The sequence below is a fragment of the Phodopus roborovskii genome, unplaced genomic scaffold, assembly GCF_943737965.1.
Source record: "Phodopus roborovskii unplaced genomic scaffold, PHOROB, whole genome shotgun sequence".
Lineage (NCBI taxonomy): Eukaryota > Metazoa > Chordata > Mammalia > Rodentia > Cricetidae > Phodopus > Phodopus roborovskii.
This window is the reverse complement of record NW_026126629.1, coordinates 10,059,105-10,074,820: the sequence shown is the minus strand read 5'-3', so window position 1 is coordinate 10,074,820 and position 15,716 is coordinate 10,059,105. Positions and strand designations below refer to the sequence as shown.

General features: G+C 48.5%; 2 protein-coding genes across 2 annotated transcripts in view; one reads left to right on the top strand and one right to left on the bottom strand.

Moving 5' to 3' along the window:
• The window catches only part of Tspan14 (tetraspanin 14), a 58,213-nt gene extending 44,836 nt beyond the window's left edge, over nucleotides 1-13,377 (bottom strand). Inside the window, exon 1 of the mRNA XM_051206894.1 lies at nucleotides 13,297-13,377. The gene's annotated coding sequence lies outside the window, so the exon portion shown is untranslated. The remainder of the gene's footprint in view (nucleotides 1-13,296) is intronic.
• On the top strand, nucleotides 12,840-13,607 carry LOC127238293 (basic salivary proline-rich protein 4-like). Its single transcript, XM_051206840.1, has 2 exons — nucleotides 12,840-12,985; nucleotides 13,058-13,607. The coding sequence occupies exons 1-2, from the start codon at nucleotides 12,840-12,842 to the stop codon at nucleotides 13,605-13,607; spliced, it is 696 nt and encodes a 231-aa protein (XP_051062797.1).
• Nucleotides 13,608-15,716: the final 2,109 nt, after the last annotated feature.

The window sequence follows — 15,716 nt, the reverse complement described above, 5'->3', positions numbered from 1 at the left end:
AACTCAATTCCATTAGTCTACTTGTCTATTTTTGCACCAACCCCAAGCTGTCTTCAGGACTACAGCTCTATAATAGAGCTTGAAGTCAGGGATGGTGATGCCTCTAGAAGTTCCTTTATTGTACAGGGTTGTTTTAGCTATCCTGGATCTTTTTGTTTTTCCATATAAAGTTGAAGATTGTTCTTTCAAGGTCTGTGAAGAATTGTGTTTGGGTTTTGGTGGGGATTGCATTGAATCTGTAGATTGCTTTTGGCAAGATTGCTATTTTTACTAATGTTGATCCTATCTATCCAAAAGCATGGAAGATCCTTCCATTTTCTGGTATCTTCTTTAATTTCTTTCTTTAAAGACTCAAAGTTCTTATTATATAGATCTTTCACTTGTTTGGTTAGCATTACCCCAAGATATTTTATGTTATTTGTGGCTATTGTAAAGGGTGATATTTCTCTGATTTCTTTCTCAGCCCCTTTACCAACTGTATATAGTAGGGCGACTGATTTTTTTTTTTTTTTTTTTTTTTTTTTTAGTTTCTCTTGTATCCTGCCACTTTGCTGAAGGTGTTTATCAGCCATAGGCGTCCCTTGATAGAATTTTTCAGGTCACTTATGTAAACTATCAAATCATCTGCAAATAGTGACAGTTTGACTTCTTCCTTTCCAATTTATATCCCCTTGATCTCCTTTTGTTGTCATATTGCTCTAGGTAGAACTTCAAATACAATATTAAAGAAATATGGAGTGGGAAGTCTTGTCTTATTCCTGATTCTAGAGGAATCACACTGAATTTTTCTCCATTTAGTTTCATGTTGGCTATTGGTTTGTTGTATATTGCTTTTATTATGTTTAGGTATGTTCTTGTCATACCTGATCTCTCCAAGATCTTTATCACGAACAGGTATTGGATTTTGTCAAAGGCCTTTTCAGGATCTAGTGAGATGATCATGTGGTTTTTCTTTTTCAGTTTGTTTATATGATGGATTATATTGATGGATTTTTGTATGTTAAAGCATCCCTGCATCCCTGGGATGAAGCCTACTTGGTCATGGTGGATGATTTCTTGGATTTGTTCTTGGATTCAATTTGCCAGTATTTTATTGAATATTTTTGCATCAGTGATCATGAGGGATATTGTTCTGTAGTTCTTTTTCTTAGTTGTATCTTTGTGTGCCTTGAGTATCAAGGTAACTGTGGCCTAGTAAAAAGAGTTTGGCAATGACCCTTCTGCTTCTATTATGAGGAACACTGAGGAGTATTGGTATTAGCTGTTCCTTGAATTTATGGTAGAATTCTAATATTGTGCCTCTATATATAAACAGAAACAAAATTTAAGCATACACAGACAGTAAGAAGCTAAGAAGTATGTGTGGGGGGGATATATTAAGCATATCTATACATTTTGTATTTTACTTTATGGTGTGACCTCACTTTGGGGAGAGGTACAACAAAACAAAGCAAAGCCAAACAAATAATAACCTTATTTCCTTCTCTCTAGATCCAACTTCAGAAGAGAGGGACTAACTACAGCAGTAAAGAGGAGGAATTTGGCATGACCAAGAAGAATCATATCGATGTCCACCCAAGACTTCACCAGGGAGCCACTGGCCCCTGTGCTCTAAAGAGCCCCCATGACGAGGTAGGGTAGTAGTGTGGGTTGGGGCTTAGGGCAGTGTAGCTCCAATGGGGAACCACGGTGGGCCACCAACCAGGAACAGGTAGGGGAGAAATGCCAAGGGGAGGAAACACTTGGTTCAACTTACATATCTGAGAATATTTTCTTCTACAAGATCTTAATAGAATAAGGGATGTTCAAGATAGTGGCCCACCCTTGGGGAGTTAAGACTCACAAAACTAAAAAGGTAATAGCTAGAACCTTGCCCAGGTTTGTCTGAGCAACCCCTTTCTTCCATTATCCAGTCAAAGGCCTATATCCAAGGAAGTACAATGGCAGTGGCCAGCAACTAACTGCCAGGCCTCTGCCTCCAATCCCTGTGCTTTTGTCCTGAGCATCAGCAACAATTTGGGTTCTACTGCTGTGATTAAACACCAGGACAAAAGCAACCTGGGGAGAAAGGGTTTGTTTATCTTACACTTCCACATCTTTGTCCACCATAGAGGGAAGTTGGGGTAGGAACTGAAGCAGAGGCTTACTCTTCCTTAGCAGCTTACCTTCATGGTTTGCTCAGGTTGCTTTCTCATACAACCTAGGACCAGCAGTTCAGGAACAGCCACAGAGGGCTGGGCCCTTCCATGTCAATCACAAGCCTAGAAAATGCCCCCACAGACTTGCCTGCAGACCAATTTGGTGGAGGCATTCTTCTCAAGTGCAACTCCCTCTTCCCAGATTGTGATTCAGACTTCCCTGACTTGTGTTACACTGACAAAAAACTAGCCAGCACAACTGAGCAACCTGGATTGTGACCCTTCTAGAGGTCATTTGGATGTATCTACCCCCAAAATGGGATCTATATTTTACACATGCAACAATGAATCCAACCCTTTCTGATCTGAGTATCTTGGAATGTTATATATTTATTGACATGAGGACAATCTAAGGTGCAGGCTTTGAGGGGAGGAGGGGAGACTGGCTGCCATAGTTGGAAAGACACCTGATTACAGTCAAGTCAGACAGCCAACTAAGCTATATCTGAAGATAGTGACTTCTGAAAGAATCAAAGAAAATGTTATGAAACACACACACACACACACACACACACACACACACACTAAACCCCTATATTTCAAAGGGTAATGGCTCTGACAGATCCTGCTGTGCTGTGGTTTAGACCGGAGACAGAAATGGCTGGGGCAGATCCACCCCTAGGGAGAAATGCCTGACCCTGCAGTGAGAGTAGTCATCCAAAAAAATGCTCCTTTTGACAACTGGGAAGGGGGAAAAGAGGCAAAGGGGCAGGGACTGCCTCCCTTCAGTTGGAGAAAAATCATCACAACCGTAACACCACAATAAACTATCCCTCCATTTCTATCCCAGCCACTGATAGCTAAGAGCTGTTCTGACAGAACTTCAAAGGCACCCTTACTATACTGTGAGGAGGGGGGACCTTCTTCTTAGGACCAGTTCCTACCCTCTCTCATGTGCATGCACACAAGGGCAAGCATGAGCGCCCACATATACACACAGAGCAATGGCCCAAACCTAATAAGCATTCCTGTCTACAAAGAGTCAAAGTGATCTGCTAAGAGGAATGACAGGGAATGTTTGGCTTCCCTGGGAGATGGAGGTACAGCTAGGGGGCTGTCAAGCCTTTGGCCCGACAGGTATACTTGAACCACGGAGGGTTCCACTGGTTTTGTGCTGGCCCTCAAGAGCTCAGAAATGGCTAAACAAAGAGCTATGGCTCAGCAGCAGGGGTGGTGGCTGCTAGGCTGCCAGAAAGCAGGCTTTTCTGCAGCTGAGAGCTCAAGGAGGGATGAGGGACACGATACAGGGTGAGCACAAAAGAAGGGGAAGCCTACAGGACTGACAGCAGCTGAGGCACGTGCCTGGCCCCCACCCAAGGGTGCAGCTGGGCATCGAGAGCTCTGTGGACATGTTTCCCAAGGTGGTGGGCAGGCGGCTGACAAGCCAGCCTGGGCATCCTGCTCCTTTCCCAGCTGTTTTGATGACTACCCAAGGAGTTACAAGCTGATCACATGACATGAAAGCAGAAAGGGATCTTAACACAGGTACCCACAAAAGGCACAGGGAGGGCTGGGCTGGGATCTGAGAACTGCAGGCCCAGTGACTCAGGGCCCTAAGCAAAAGACCTCCATTAAGCACAATGGGCTCCAGCAGCCATTAACAATAGCAGCCCTGGCCCCACCCTCCCCACCTCCTCCCATCACACACACACACACACACACACACACACACACACACACACACAGCCCCTCCAAATCCACTCGGGAGGCATCAGGAAACGAGGGCAGAGACCATGAATAGCTCCACTGTCACCCTAGGCCCCGCCTCCTCAGCCTCACAGGTCAGGCCTAGCTGCCACCAGGCCACAAAAGAAACCTCTGTGCTACAGAAGGCCAGACTCCCAACAACAGAGCCTCCAGCATTGATAGCTCTGGGCTCATGGGGACTGCATGTGACTATAGTGGTTAGGAGTCCTCTGTATGGGAGGTTGGTAGAGCCAGGGCAGGGACACAGGCCACAAAACCACCAGGCTGGGGCATACAAGTAGGGACCCCTAAAATCTCCCTGCTGTTTGTCACAGCTGCCTGCATGGGGGACAGCTATGGTAGGCTATTCCAGTGGGACAGTGGCTACAGTGACAAGGAAACTGAGAAAATTTTAGATAGCCTGTGCCCACTCCCACAATCCTCTCTCCCTTTCCACCCCTCCTCTCTACTCAGGAAGTACCTACTCAAAACAGAAAAAAACATCTACCATTTACCTGGGGGTCTTTTTATAAAGCCTTTTACAACAATGACAGCATGCCAGTCAGACCTACCTGCAGCACAGGCAGGATACCAGGACTCCCACAGCAGCAGAGGAGGCCTGATCCTCCTATCAGCCCCTGGACTTGTCTAAGACAGACCAGTTACAGCTTGTTTTCACAATACCCAGCACCTCTGCAGCTCAAACCAAGCCCACACTATGAGAAGCAATCTCTCTGAGCACCTCACCTCACTCAGCCTCCTTCCTCCTCAGACTCCACGACACACTTGTGGGTACACAGGCCTCTTGCTCACAACATAGCCAAGAGCTCTAAACATGCTCACAGAAAGAGCATGGTCTGAGCTGAGCCACAAGAAGAAAAAGAAGGAAAGCAGCACAGCCTCCTGCCAACTCAGCCCCCAACTGCAAAAAATAGAAGACTGCCCCCAGCATCAAGCCTGAGGAATGTCTCTTCCTCTTGGAATCAAAGCAGCCACGTTTCTTTCCTGACAATCCCCTCAATGCTTCAACCCCACACCAGGAACCTCAGACCCACTGGTATGTTCAAGGCAACTAGGCTTGTTGAAAGCAAACACAACCTCAACACCCATAGGGAGGGGGGGTGGAAGAGTGTGAATCGGGGTTCACTCTGCAGCAAGATGACCTGTTGTTATTAAAAAGGGCCAGAGTATGTGTGCTAAAATGAGACAGTCCCAGGTTAACTCCTAGAGACTCAGTAAATACAGAGCAATAGAAATTACATGCCACTGTGGGAATAAGCAAGGGGGCCGGGGTGTGCATGGGAGTTCGGCCACACTGGTCTAGGCTCTGAACCTCTGATGGTGGAGGCTTGGGCTTTGGAGCAGTGCAGCTGAAGAAGTCAGGAAGAAGTATGCATTTCTGCTGGACAGTGGTAGCACTGGCCTTTGATCCACAGAGGCAGGCCGATCTCTTAAGTTTGAGGCCAGCCTGGTCTACGAGTTCCAGGACAGGCTCTAAAGCTGCACATAGAGAAACCCTGTCTCAAAAAAACAAAACAAAACAACAACAACAACAAAAACCCAAAGTATAAATTTCTATTATTTCTTCTGTTTTTTTTTAATGATAAAAAAAGTTAAACTTAATATATTTGCCTAGAGGTATCAAACACATGTTACCATAGCTAGGTGTAATTACATAAACCTATAATCCCAATACTCAGGAGACTAAGGCAGGAAAATGAATTTGGAATCAGCCTGGGTTATATAGGAAGATCTTGTCTAAGAAAAAGGAAGGAAGGAGGGGAGAGAGGGAGGGAAAACTATTTCATGAATAGCTCTCTTTAGGCAGCATCTGGCATCTCCCTAGGACAAGATGTTGTGGGGGAGGGGAGGAAGACGACACTGAGGCGCCCAGGAGAAGGGAGTACCAGGCCTCTGAGCCCACTCTGCTCCCTGCTTACTTAACCCTAAACCCCAAATAAAAAGTTTTCCTATCGGATTTCGAGAGTGACAGAAAGGAAACTAAACTATTCCACACCAAGGGCCACCTGTAGGGCTCCACAGTCCAAGGTCTGTGTAAGTGTTTGTCTGTCCCAGGGAGGCTGAAACCCAGGCATCTAGCAGACACTTCTCCAGGGGCTTCCCCAGCCGTCAGCAAGGCTCCAAGTTTTAGCGTTATGAGCCCATCCCCATTTTAGTAGCTAAAGAAAGCTATTTCAACAGATTTCTAGGCCTGGCCCCACTCCAAGGACTAGCTAAAAACATTTTCTTCAAAATCTCAGCTTAAAACCCCAACTCCTTAGCCACTAAGCTACACATACCTTTCAAGAAAGGGAGGCTGAAGCATAGGGTTGAGAAGCATTCCTGTGTCTATTCTTGCTAAATGATTACATATATTGTCTAAAAGCCCCCTGTTAATGGGTGTGTCAATAAATACTCTGCACTCAAAAGCACTGATGTATTTCCTTCACATGATTTTTGCCCCTAAGGAATAATACAAAAACCATCCCAGTCTTTCTTGCAGCCCAGGGAATGACACAAAGGCCATTAGAGCAAGTGGGGGCCACAGCGTAGGGAGAAAGAACAGAACCACAGGGAGTGGTCCATGAGCACAACCCTTCCTGCACACAACTACAAACCCAGGGACAATACAGCTGGCAGCTTTGTAATGGCCTCAAGCTCACATCTGCCCAGGGCTCAGAGAATGGAGGCCAGGAATGGACGAGTATGCTTGGTTCCCCTTTCTCTAAGATGTTCTCCTGACTGAAGTGTTCAACAAATAACTCACAAAACCAGAAGCTCACATGGAATCACAAAGCTACTAGGACCACACTAGCAACATACCTAAGAGCTACAAAGAATTCCTGCTCCCTTGTAGGGGGCCCAGCACAGGTCAGGGCAATTCCTACCAGGAACCCCACAACCTTCTAGGTCCCCCATCCTGGGGAAGCTCTGAGTCTCCAGGGCATAACCCATTTCACCATACTGGTCTTCTCAGGGGAAAACTTCAGGACCCAGAGAGGGGTCTGTGCAGAACCTGCCATAGTACCTAGCCCATCCCTTTCCTATTCTTATGGCCACCATGAGCCCTGAGGCACGAACACTCTGCATTACCACAGACTCTTTTCTTGGCAACCCCCCCCCACAACTTATCCTGTTTACATCATTGCTTATATTTCACAGGAAACAACCGGGACAGCAAGAGACAATGACTGCAGGGAGGCAGAAGGGCTGCAAAGAACAGGCATGATTTCTACTCTTCCTCTGCAAGGACAGCTACTGGCTACTGGCTACGGGGAAGTGAGCAAGCACACCCCTCCACCCCTCCACCCCACTCACCCACCCTCCCACTCCCGGCCTGCTGCCAACAGGTCTTCCTGAGAGCAAGAAGGCAGCCTTGCCCCTATAAATCTGAGATGAGAACGGCCCAGGTGGAGACAGACCAGTAGGTCACCTGCACCAGGGACACAGGGATAACCAATGAAAGAGAGGTCAGACAGAAAACCTCTTGGAGAAGGAAAGAATAGCAGAGCAGGAAAAAAAATAAAAAAACAAACAAAAAAAAAAAAAACAAAAAACAAAACTGTTCAGACCCAGGGAATGGAAGGGACCACCAACAGCCCCTCTCAAGGCCCAGAGCAGAGCAAAGGAGAAAGTCCTAGGCTGGTAGGGGCTGCAGAGTTGTCACACTGTTTGTGCAGCACAGGCAGGAGCTCGGCTGCAGTTGTAAAGGATTTCAGAAAAGAGAATGGCTGTGCTATAGGGTAATAGACCCCCAAAAGCCCACAGTTTGGAGATGGGGGCTACAGACATGAGCAGAGGGGAAGGGGATTAAGACACAAGGAACCAGTACACACTGAAACAAAGAGACCAAGGTGGCCACCTTTTCTTCTGAAGCCTTACTGACAGTGTCAAAGGGAATGGTACTGAAGAGGAGGAACACCCATAGCAGGAAGGACCACTCCTGAGAAACGAACGTGGGTGGTCATGAGCCTAGGTCACTGTAAAAACTCACAGAACTGAATACAGGATACTAAACAGATTCAGTCCTTCACAAACTTTAGCCTAGTCCTCTGAGCCCTCTGTTCAATTGGCTCTTTCTGACCTTGGATTTGTGGAGGTCCAATCGAGTAAGAATCCTGCTAAATCAATTTATTCCCAACTTGTTATCAAACTCCTCATCCTTTATTCCCCACCCCCACCCCCGCACAATAGCTGGCTGCTTGGCTTGCCTTCAGGAAGAGTCCTGTCAGGTCCATTCAGCTAAAAAACATCTCCTACCCTCAAAAATTCTCTAGGATCCTGGCATAGTACTCCCTGGCTCTAAGTTCAAAACCCACTTTCCTAGGGTTTTGAAATTGAGCCTAGTCTCTCTCCTACTTAAAAACCCTGCTGCAGCAGTCTTGAATAGTCTACCTTAGCACTTCAACAAGTACCAGAATAATCTTTCTTCTTTAAGCACAGAGTTCCTCAGTCTTCTAGGACTCAGGGCTCCTTGCCCTCACCTAGAGTATCACTCACACTTTGGACTGGAGTTGGCCACCTCCTACAAGCCTCAGAAGACTGGGTCCACGTGGCTCTGGAGTACATGCTGGTCAAGAAACAGAAAAGCCATGGAGAAGAGCATTGAGGGCCAATCTGGGAAGCAAAGAAGTGGCCTGGACCTCACCAATACTGGGAGTGTACAGTTCTGATACTGAGAGTCCCACCACAGCCTGAACAGTGCAGCAGGTTTAGGGGAGCTAAAGCCAAGGCAGCTGTTTTCCTTATCCTGATACTTTAAAAGAGACCCTGCTGAGGATTCTCTGATTATACCGAACCCTTTCCCCTACCACACCAACCTCAGATACATACCAAGATTTATTTCAGGGGACACTTGTTCCCTTCTCCATGCTGTGAAGACCCTGTGTTGGATGTCAAAGCTATGACATCCTCAAAGCCCCTATTTTTGATGTTTCTTGGGCTCTGTAGCAAGATCACAGACCCAATAGCTGGGGCACACAGAGAAAACCTAGAGAGCAGGTTTATCAGCTTTTGACCAGGCTCTTCCCCAAATCTTCCCCACCACCCCAGCTCTGCAAGCTGACTGAGGACTTGAGGGCCTTGAGAACTCCATAAGCTTACCAGGATGCCAGCAGCCACTTTAAACATCTATTCTAATAGCCACATAGTAGACAAAACAAGAGAGTCCAAGGAGGGCTAGCTATCTAGCTGACAGATGTGGGCTCTGGCTGCTTAAAGAGAGAGGGAGAATAGATCCTAAGAAGTAAGGATGCCAACTCCAGCCTCTCCAAGCACACTTATACTCTGATTACCAGGCCTACTACTTACAAAGAGAAAACCCACAGCCCTGCCCAGCCCCACCCAGCCCCACCCAGCCCCACCCAATGCCCAAGGGTGGAGGAAGCAGAGTTCCCAGAATCAGCTGTTAGTAAGTTGCTTGCTGGGAACTGCCAGAAAGATAGCAGCTGTCCCAAAACAGTATCAGGCCCAACCCAGGGGCCTGAGACCATGTTTCTCAAACCTGAATATACTAGATTCTCACCAACAAAGTCAGACAGAGCAGATCTGATTCTGCTCCCTTCACAAATGAGAAAATGAGGAACTTCAGTCTAGGTTATATAGCTAGCAATTAGACATCAATCAAAAAACATCAATCAAAAGCCTCCTTATTGTCCATCTGCAAGCTGAACTGTGCTAAGCATCTTCATGCTAAGTGGGCAGATGCATCAACTGTTGCCCACAAGCCAGACCCTGAACTGAACCAATGCAAGCATTTGTTCTGTCTGAATCAAAACACACAAGGATGGAAGAAAGTGGCAAGGAGACCATGAAACCCAAAGTGACTCATAGTCAGAGGCAGCACTGCTACACACAGAAGAGGGCAAATCAAAACGCTGCCCATTTACCAGGTCAAAGACTCTGAAAACAATCAAGAATGGCCTATACTGGGCACTGGTGACCAGCTAAGAGGAGGAGCTGCTACAGGCAGCTCCCGCCATTCATTCCATAGGTGGGAAAACAGGGCCCTGAAAAAGTAGTACCCATGCCTAAGAATGGGGAACTAACCTTCACAAAGAATAACCTAAGTCTCCTCACCTCTACTCATGTCCACCAGCTGGTGGTTGTGAACACAGGTGACAGAACATAAAGGAAAAAAAATAGTGTGACTAGAGAAATGCATCTAATAGGTTTCTACCCTGTTCTTCAATGGAAGCATCCCTCCAGTCACCCTACCAAACCAGTGCTCTGTTCCACACTTGCTATCCTGAAGGCTTGGCCCCAGTCACAAGGGAAATTATTAGAGCATGGCAACTAAGGGCACCTCTACCTGCTCTGCTTCTAGGAAAAGTAAGTTCATATCCAGGCAAGGATGGGAAGTACAACATGCCCAACTACCCACTGGCCGCCAAGCAAGCCTGCTTTCCTGCCCACAAGCAGGATTATCTCTCTAAAGGCACTAACACCCCAGCAGCAGGAAACAGGGATTGTCACCTCCATTCAAAGACTCTGGGCTGGGACTTCCTGCTTTTGAATAAAAAAACGTACAAATCAGCCAATGAGCAAAAGGATACAGGAGGACTTCAAGTAACTTGCCTAAGGGTCAGAGGAAAGGTCTGTTTTTGAAGACCACCTCTCTATCCCTAAGGTTTGTTCTTGTTTATCAAACTTCTACCTTTTGGGCAACTCCATCTTTAAAAGGCGTTTTTTTTTTTGACTAACTCACAACAGTATTCTTGGTGGCACAGAGACACAGGATGAAACAAGGACCCAGAGCTTGAGAAGAAACAAGTGACAGGCAAGAGATGGTCTTCATGCTTTTCATTAAACCTTTCTGATTCTATCCCCCACCCCCACCCTGAGAGTGACTATGGCCATGTTACTCGGTGCAGCTCAATGAAATGCCATGTCACAATGCCACATCTGCCATAAATGGGCAGAAGCTTTAAGAGCCAAGATTAGTCAGGCTATGTCTAAGTGGCTAGGGATATGAATTGGTGGTCTTCAATAATGGCAACATAAAGCAGATATGGGATTATGTGATGTAAATGTGGAGTTAGCAAAAAAAAAAAAAAAAAAAAAAAAACAGAGAAGAAAAAAAAAGGACTTGCTTAAAACCACTCAAGTTAGAAGTCTGGTATTAACCACATCAAACCCCGATCTCTACAGAAGGCATTGACTCTCCAGCCATGCTTGTAATCCTCTGGCTAGGGCAGGCTACTGAGTCAAAGCAGCAGGGATTCAGGGGTGATGTGAGCTGAGGTCATGATAGGTAGGTGAGATCCTAGAAGCTGAGCCTTAGGGAACCTACACTGAAGGCCTTGGTAGTTCTGCCTTGGGCCAGGCTTTCTCACTATGTTTAAGCTACTCCAGGAGGAAGGCATCATCTAAATGAGAGAGGCTCCAATTCTCAGGCAGAATCACTCTGACCTTTCTGGGCCATACTTTTCTCATTTGTAAAGTCGGCAGTTAATATCTACCACATTGGGTTGTTTCAGGGATTAAACAATTAATAAGGCTGGGATGATAGTTCTCCATAAATACTAAGCCATGTAATAGCTGTATGCCTGATCATAAGTTCACTAGGTTTTAAACAAGCAAAGGGCTCCCAGGACTTGCATACTGGCATTTTTAGGTGTTGTAAAAATTAATTCTGTTTAACTTCCCTGCTAAAGTTAAACAAGGTCAAATCCCTAGGCACATGGTGGCCCAGGGTAAGGCCCCGGAAGTGGTTAAAAACCCAGGGCTTCCCTGCACTCTTGTCTCATTTCTATAACCTGCAGGGCAGGCTCCTCCCCACCCACACAAAGCATGAGTTTCATCTTCCATCACAAACATGGCAAGGAAGAAGCTCTCACCTGTCCTTGGAGTCCAGGGAGCACAGTCACCCTAGTAAGAGGATGAGGGGAAGGTCTTCACAGGGCAGCCAACCCTTCCCTTCCATGCCTTTTCTTCTTGGAAACAGTTGCAAACCTCTGGAGGACCAGTGGTTTAGACTGTTTGAATAAAGCAACTAAGCTGAAGCAACTAAGCTAAGCCTAGACCAAGCTCATATCAATAAACACCCACTGCAGGCCCACCATGAAAGGGTTACAGGTGTGAGTCCGCAGGATACCCCAGTCTCTGAAGCACATTAGGTTCAAAGAAGAGACCAATAAAAAAAATTTTTTTGACAAGATGTAGAATGTATAAAACGAGACAGAAGGACTATGAATTCAAGGCAAACCTGGCATACACAAGACCCTGACTCAAAAAAGAAAAAGAATAAATTCCCAGAGTAGGACACGGGCTTGGGGAGGGCTGAGGAAGGTGCCAGAGAGCAGAAGTCTGGGCTTCATTCTAAGGGTTCCTGGGCCCAGGAGTTTTGAAAGGAAGATGTCTCCTGCAACCTCTGAGCTGTTAGAATATGGGGCCCCAGATTTCCTTCTATAAATAAGGAAGCACTCAGCAGGCACCAACTTCTACTCCGAAGTCAAAGGGCTGTGTGGAAACTGTCCAGTAGTTGGAAGGCAACTGACCCACAACCACCACTCCTAGGGGCAACCTCCTAGAATGCTGGGAACACACCTGCTCCAGGCTCCAATCCAACGTCCTGCACACACTGCCCAACACATCTCGATGTCCGCAAACACCAGCGTCCTGATAACAGCCATTAAGTGTTCACCGTGGCTCTGCACCCAGGTCCAGGCAAGCACTGGCTGAGAACTCTGAGTTTTTTCAGAACACCGACCGCCTCTCACCGGAGAACGAGTTTCAGTCCTCTAGACAGCAGTTTCTGGATTTCAGAGGCCGAAGTCCCCATACGCACACTCTCCCCACCCTCTGCACTGCACACGTAACAGGGAAGGGAACGGGGGGGGGGGCTACAACCTGGGCCGAACCAAGGTACAGCCAAAACCAAAACATGGCCAAAGCTCGGCTAGGTCAGGAGTCGAGCTCTGCTCCCAAACACAGCCTCTAGCGACCGGCACCGAGATGCCGGGGTCACCACCTCCTCAAACTCCGGGCAGGACAGCGTGGGACCCGGAGGCTGGGAGCCCACTCGGGGTGGGTGGGGGCTGGGCGACCGTCCCCTCACTCGGGACCGGAGCTGAAGAAGGCGCCCTCCGCTGGGCTCACAGGTGAGAACCGGCAGAGTCCAGGCGGCAGCAGGGTGCAGCCACACCTTCCGGGACGCCCGCCCTGCCTCGCAGTGCACACAGCGCCCGAGTTCGGCTCCGCCGAGTCCTGGCCGCGGCCTCTAAAGCTCGCGGGCGGTCTCAGCAGACAAAGCCCGCGCCGCCCGCGGGGCCGCCCCCCGCCAGGGAAGGGAGTCCCGGGGCCGAGCGGGAACACAGGGAGCAGCCGCCGTCCCGAGAGGACGCTCACGAGGGCCGGCCCGAGACAATGAGGACAGGCCCGACGCTGCAGCGGGGCCGCGCGTCCTACTTACCCGGGCGCGGCAGCGGCGGCGGCGGCGGCGGCACGGCCCGGTCGGCCGAGGAAGTTAGACCAAGTTCGGCAGCGCAGAGCGGGAGGGCGCGACTCGGGCCGTCCGAGCGGCGGGGGCGGGGCGCGGAGGGGCGGGGCCGCGGCGGAGAAAAGAGGCGCAGCTTCCCTACGCCGCTCTGCCGCCCCACGCGTCTGGCCCACCAAGGCCCCGCCTCCGCTGCTTGCTCCGCCCCCCTGCAGGCACCGCCCCATCACTCGCTCCCGCCGCTCACCCCTCCCCCTCCGTCCCCACCCCACACCCTCCCACATTGATCTCCCCGCCCTCTCCACGCCCCGCCTGTGCCCCGCCCCGCAGATCGTCGAGCCCCGCCCTGAAAGCTGCCTGCCCTGGGTAATGAAGCGGACCGCTGGCCCGCCCCTTTGTCCGGCTCTGGGCGGTGCCCCAAGCGGGTTTTACCCGGCTCCGCCCTCTGTGGCTCCGGGGTGCTGGTTGAGCAGATGGCCCAGTTAATGCTGTGCAAACGTCCCTCCGGCCTTAGCCCCTGACTGTATGGGAGCTGAGCCGGGGAGAAATGCGAGTTGCAAGATGCGTTGCCTCAAGGGATACTCGGGGTCACTGAGAAGTAGAAGAAGATTAGGAAAACAGCTGGGTTTAAGATGGAAGGCGTTCCTGCCTTGCCTTGGAAGCCAGAGGTGGGGGTAGTCCTCTAGAAAGAGGTGGTAGAGATTTCTTTACAGCCGAGCCTTCTCGGTGCTAAAAATATCAAGCTTCCTTTGGATAGCCTGCTGAGATTTGTTCATCTCCTTTGTGCTGAGGAGATGGCTGGGCTTATCCTTGGAAGTGGAAGGCCACAAAGACAGGCAGGTAGATGTATGACGGTATCCACACCGCTGTGATGAAAGGGGCGACCTTGTGGCAGCCGCTGCCTGCCTATCTGTAGAGCAAAGCACAACCTTTGTTCCTTCTTGGTAAACTCAAATGGGTTTGGGAGAGCTGAGGAACAAGTCTGCTCCTCGTGAGCAACAAAAGTAGCATGAGCCTGGAGCCACGCTTCTACACACCCAGCCAACAGGTAAAGTTCATTGTAAAGAGAAAAATCTAGAAATGTAGACATTCTCCTTTCCACAGCTCGGAGTTATTACCAAGGGGGGGGGGGCAGCTGCCTCTAAAATACCCCAGACAGACAGCTCAAGGAACTCCCTGGCAAGAAAACCTGTCCACAATGTCACCTCTAGCTGACCAAAATGTATGATTAGGTGTCTGCTGTGAGAGCACCAGGCCTTGTGTGTATGCTGAGGACACTGCAGCTGAAACCTCTCCCTCCACACAGTCACTTTGAGTAGAAAAGACAAATCATTTCAAGTTGAAATCAATGCTGAGACAAAGATGAAGGCCTGGGTTAGAGAATAAGGGCATGGCCAGAGAAAGGTGAGAAGGTGATATTGAACTTGAAAGCAAAAGAATTCAGTTAGCTTTGGGGGAAAGTGGCTAGTAGCCCAGAAAGTACAGGTTGAGAGCAGTAGGTGCCAAGGCCTTGAAAAGGCCACACACTGGAGATGTCAAGGAGCCGATAGAAAATCAGATACCTATCATTGGAAGCCTGGGTATAAAGTTCTGGGGATGGAGAGACCAGGACACAAAGGGCCTATGGGCTATGTCAAAGGGTGGATCCTTTTGGTTAAACCAGTGAAGGGTTTATGGGAAAGACTAATATTCTGATTTGTTGCTGTGGGAAGAGTAAATGTAGTAGTTGTCAGGCAAAAATGAAAAGCAGGGACCCAATGCTTGGCCCTGATCTGAGCTAAGTATGAGGATAGTTTGAACTAAAGTGGTGGATGTGTTAAGATGAATAGTTGAGAGATATTGTTTCAGATTTAAGACTGCTAAGATGGATATAGGAGGAGGAAATGTAGAAATGAAAGGGGTAGTTTTCCAGTTTCTCCCAGTGAGTGCCTGATTGCTTTCAGGAGGATCATTAGCAATCTTGTTTTAACCATACTGACTCGAAGATGCCTGTTAGACACCCAGGGCTATGGTCTAGCTACCAAGAGCACAGAAAGGTCTGGGGTAAAGGTGCATTTGGAGGACCATTGGGACCATAGGAGCTGAGAAGAGAGCCTAAAGGGAAGAGAGGTAGATACAGAAGAGAATGGGAACGCAGGAAGTGACAGAGGTAGAAGAAAAGAGCAGTGAAAGACAGGCTGGGAGGCCAGATGAGAACAAAGGATGCTATATGCCTATGACCAAGACTGAGAAACCTATTTCCCCAAAGGAGTTAGCTGTGTTAGATGCTGCTTGGGGCTCAGGTAAGGTAAGATTAGCAGCATGAAGCATTGGTTAACATGCTGAGGGCACTATTCCTGGTATAGTGGGATGGAAGCCAGATGGCAATAGACCTGTTACACAAATAACCCAATAGG

Coding starts and splice junctions, on each gene's coding strand:
- LOC127238293 (XM_051206840.1), top strand. CDS start 12,840: ATGCCGGGGTCACCACCTCCTCAAACTCCGGGCAGGACAGCGTGGGAC. Junction 12,986..13,057: donor GCCCTCCGCTGGGCTCACAG/GTGAGAACCGGC, acceptor CCTGCCTCGCAG/TGCACACAGCGCCCGAGTTC.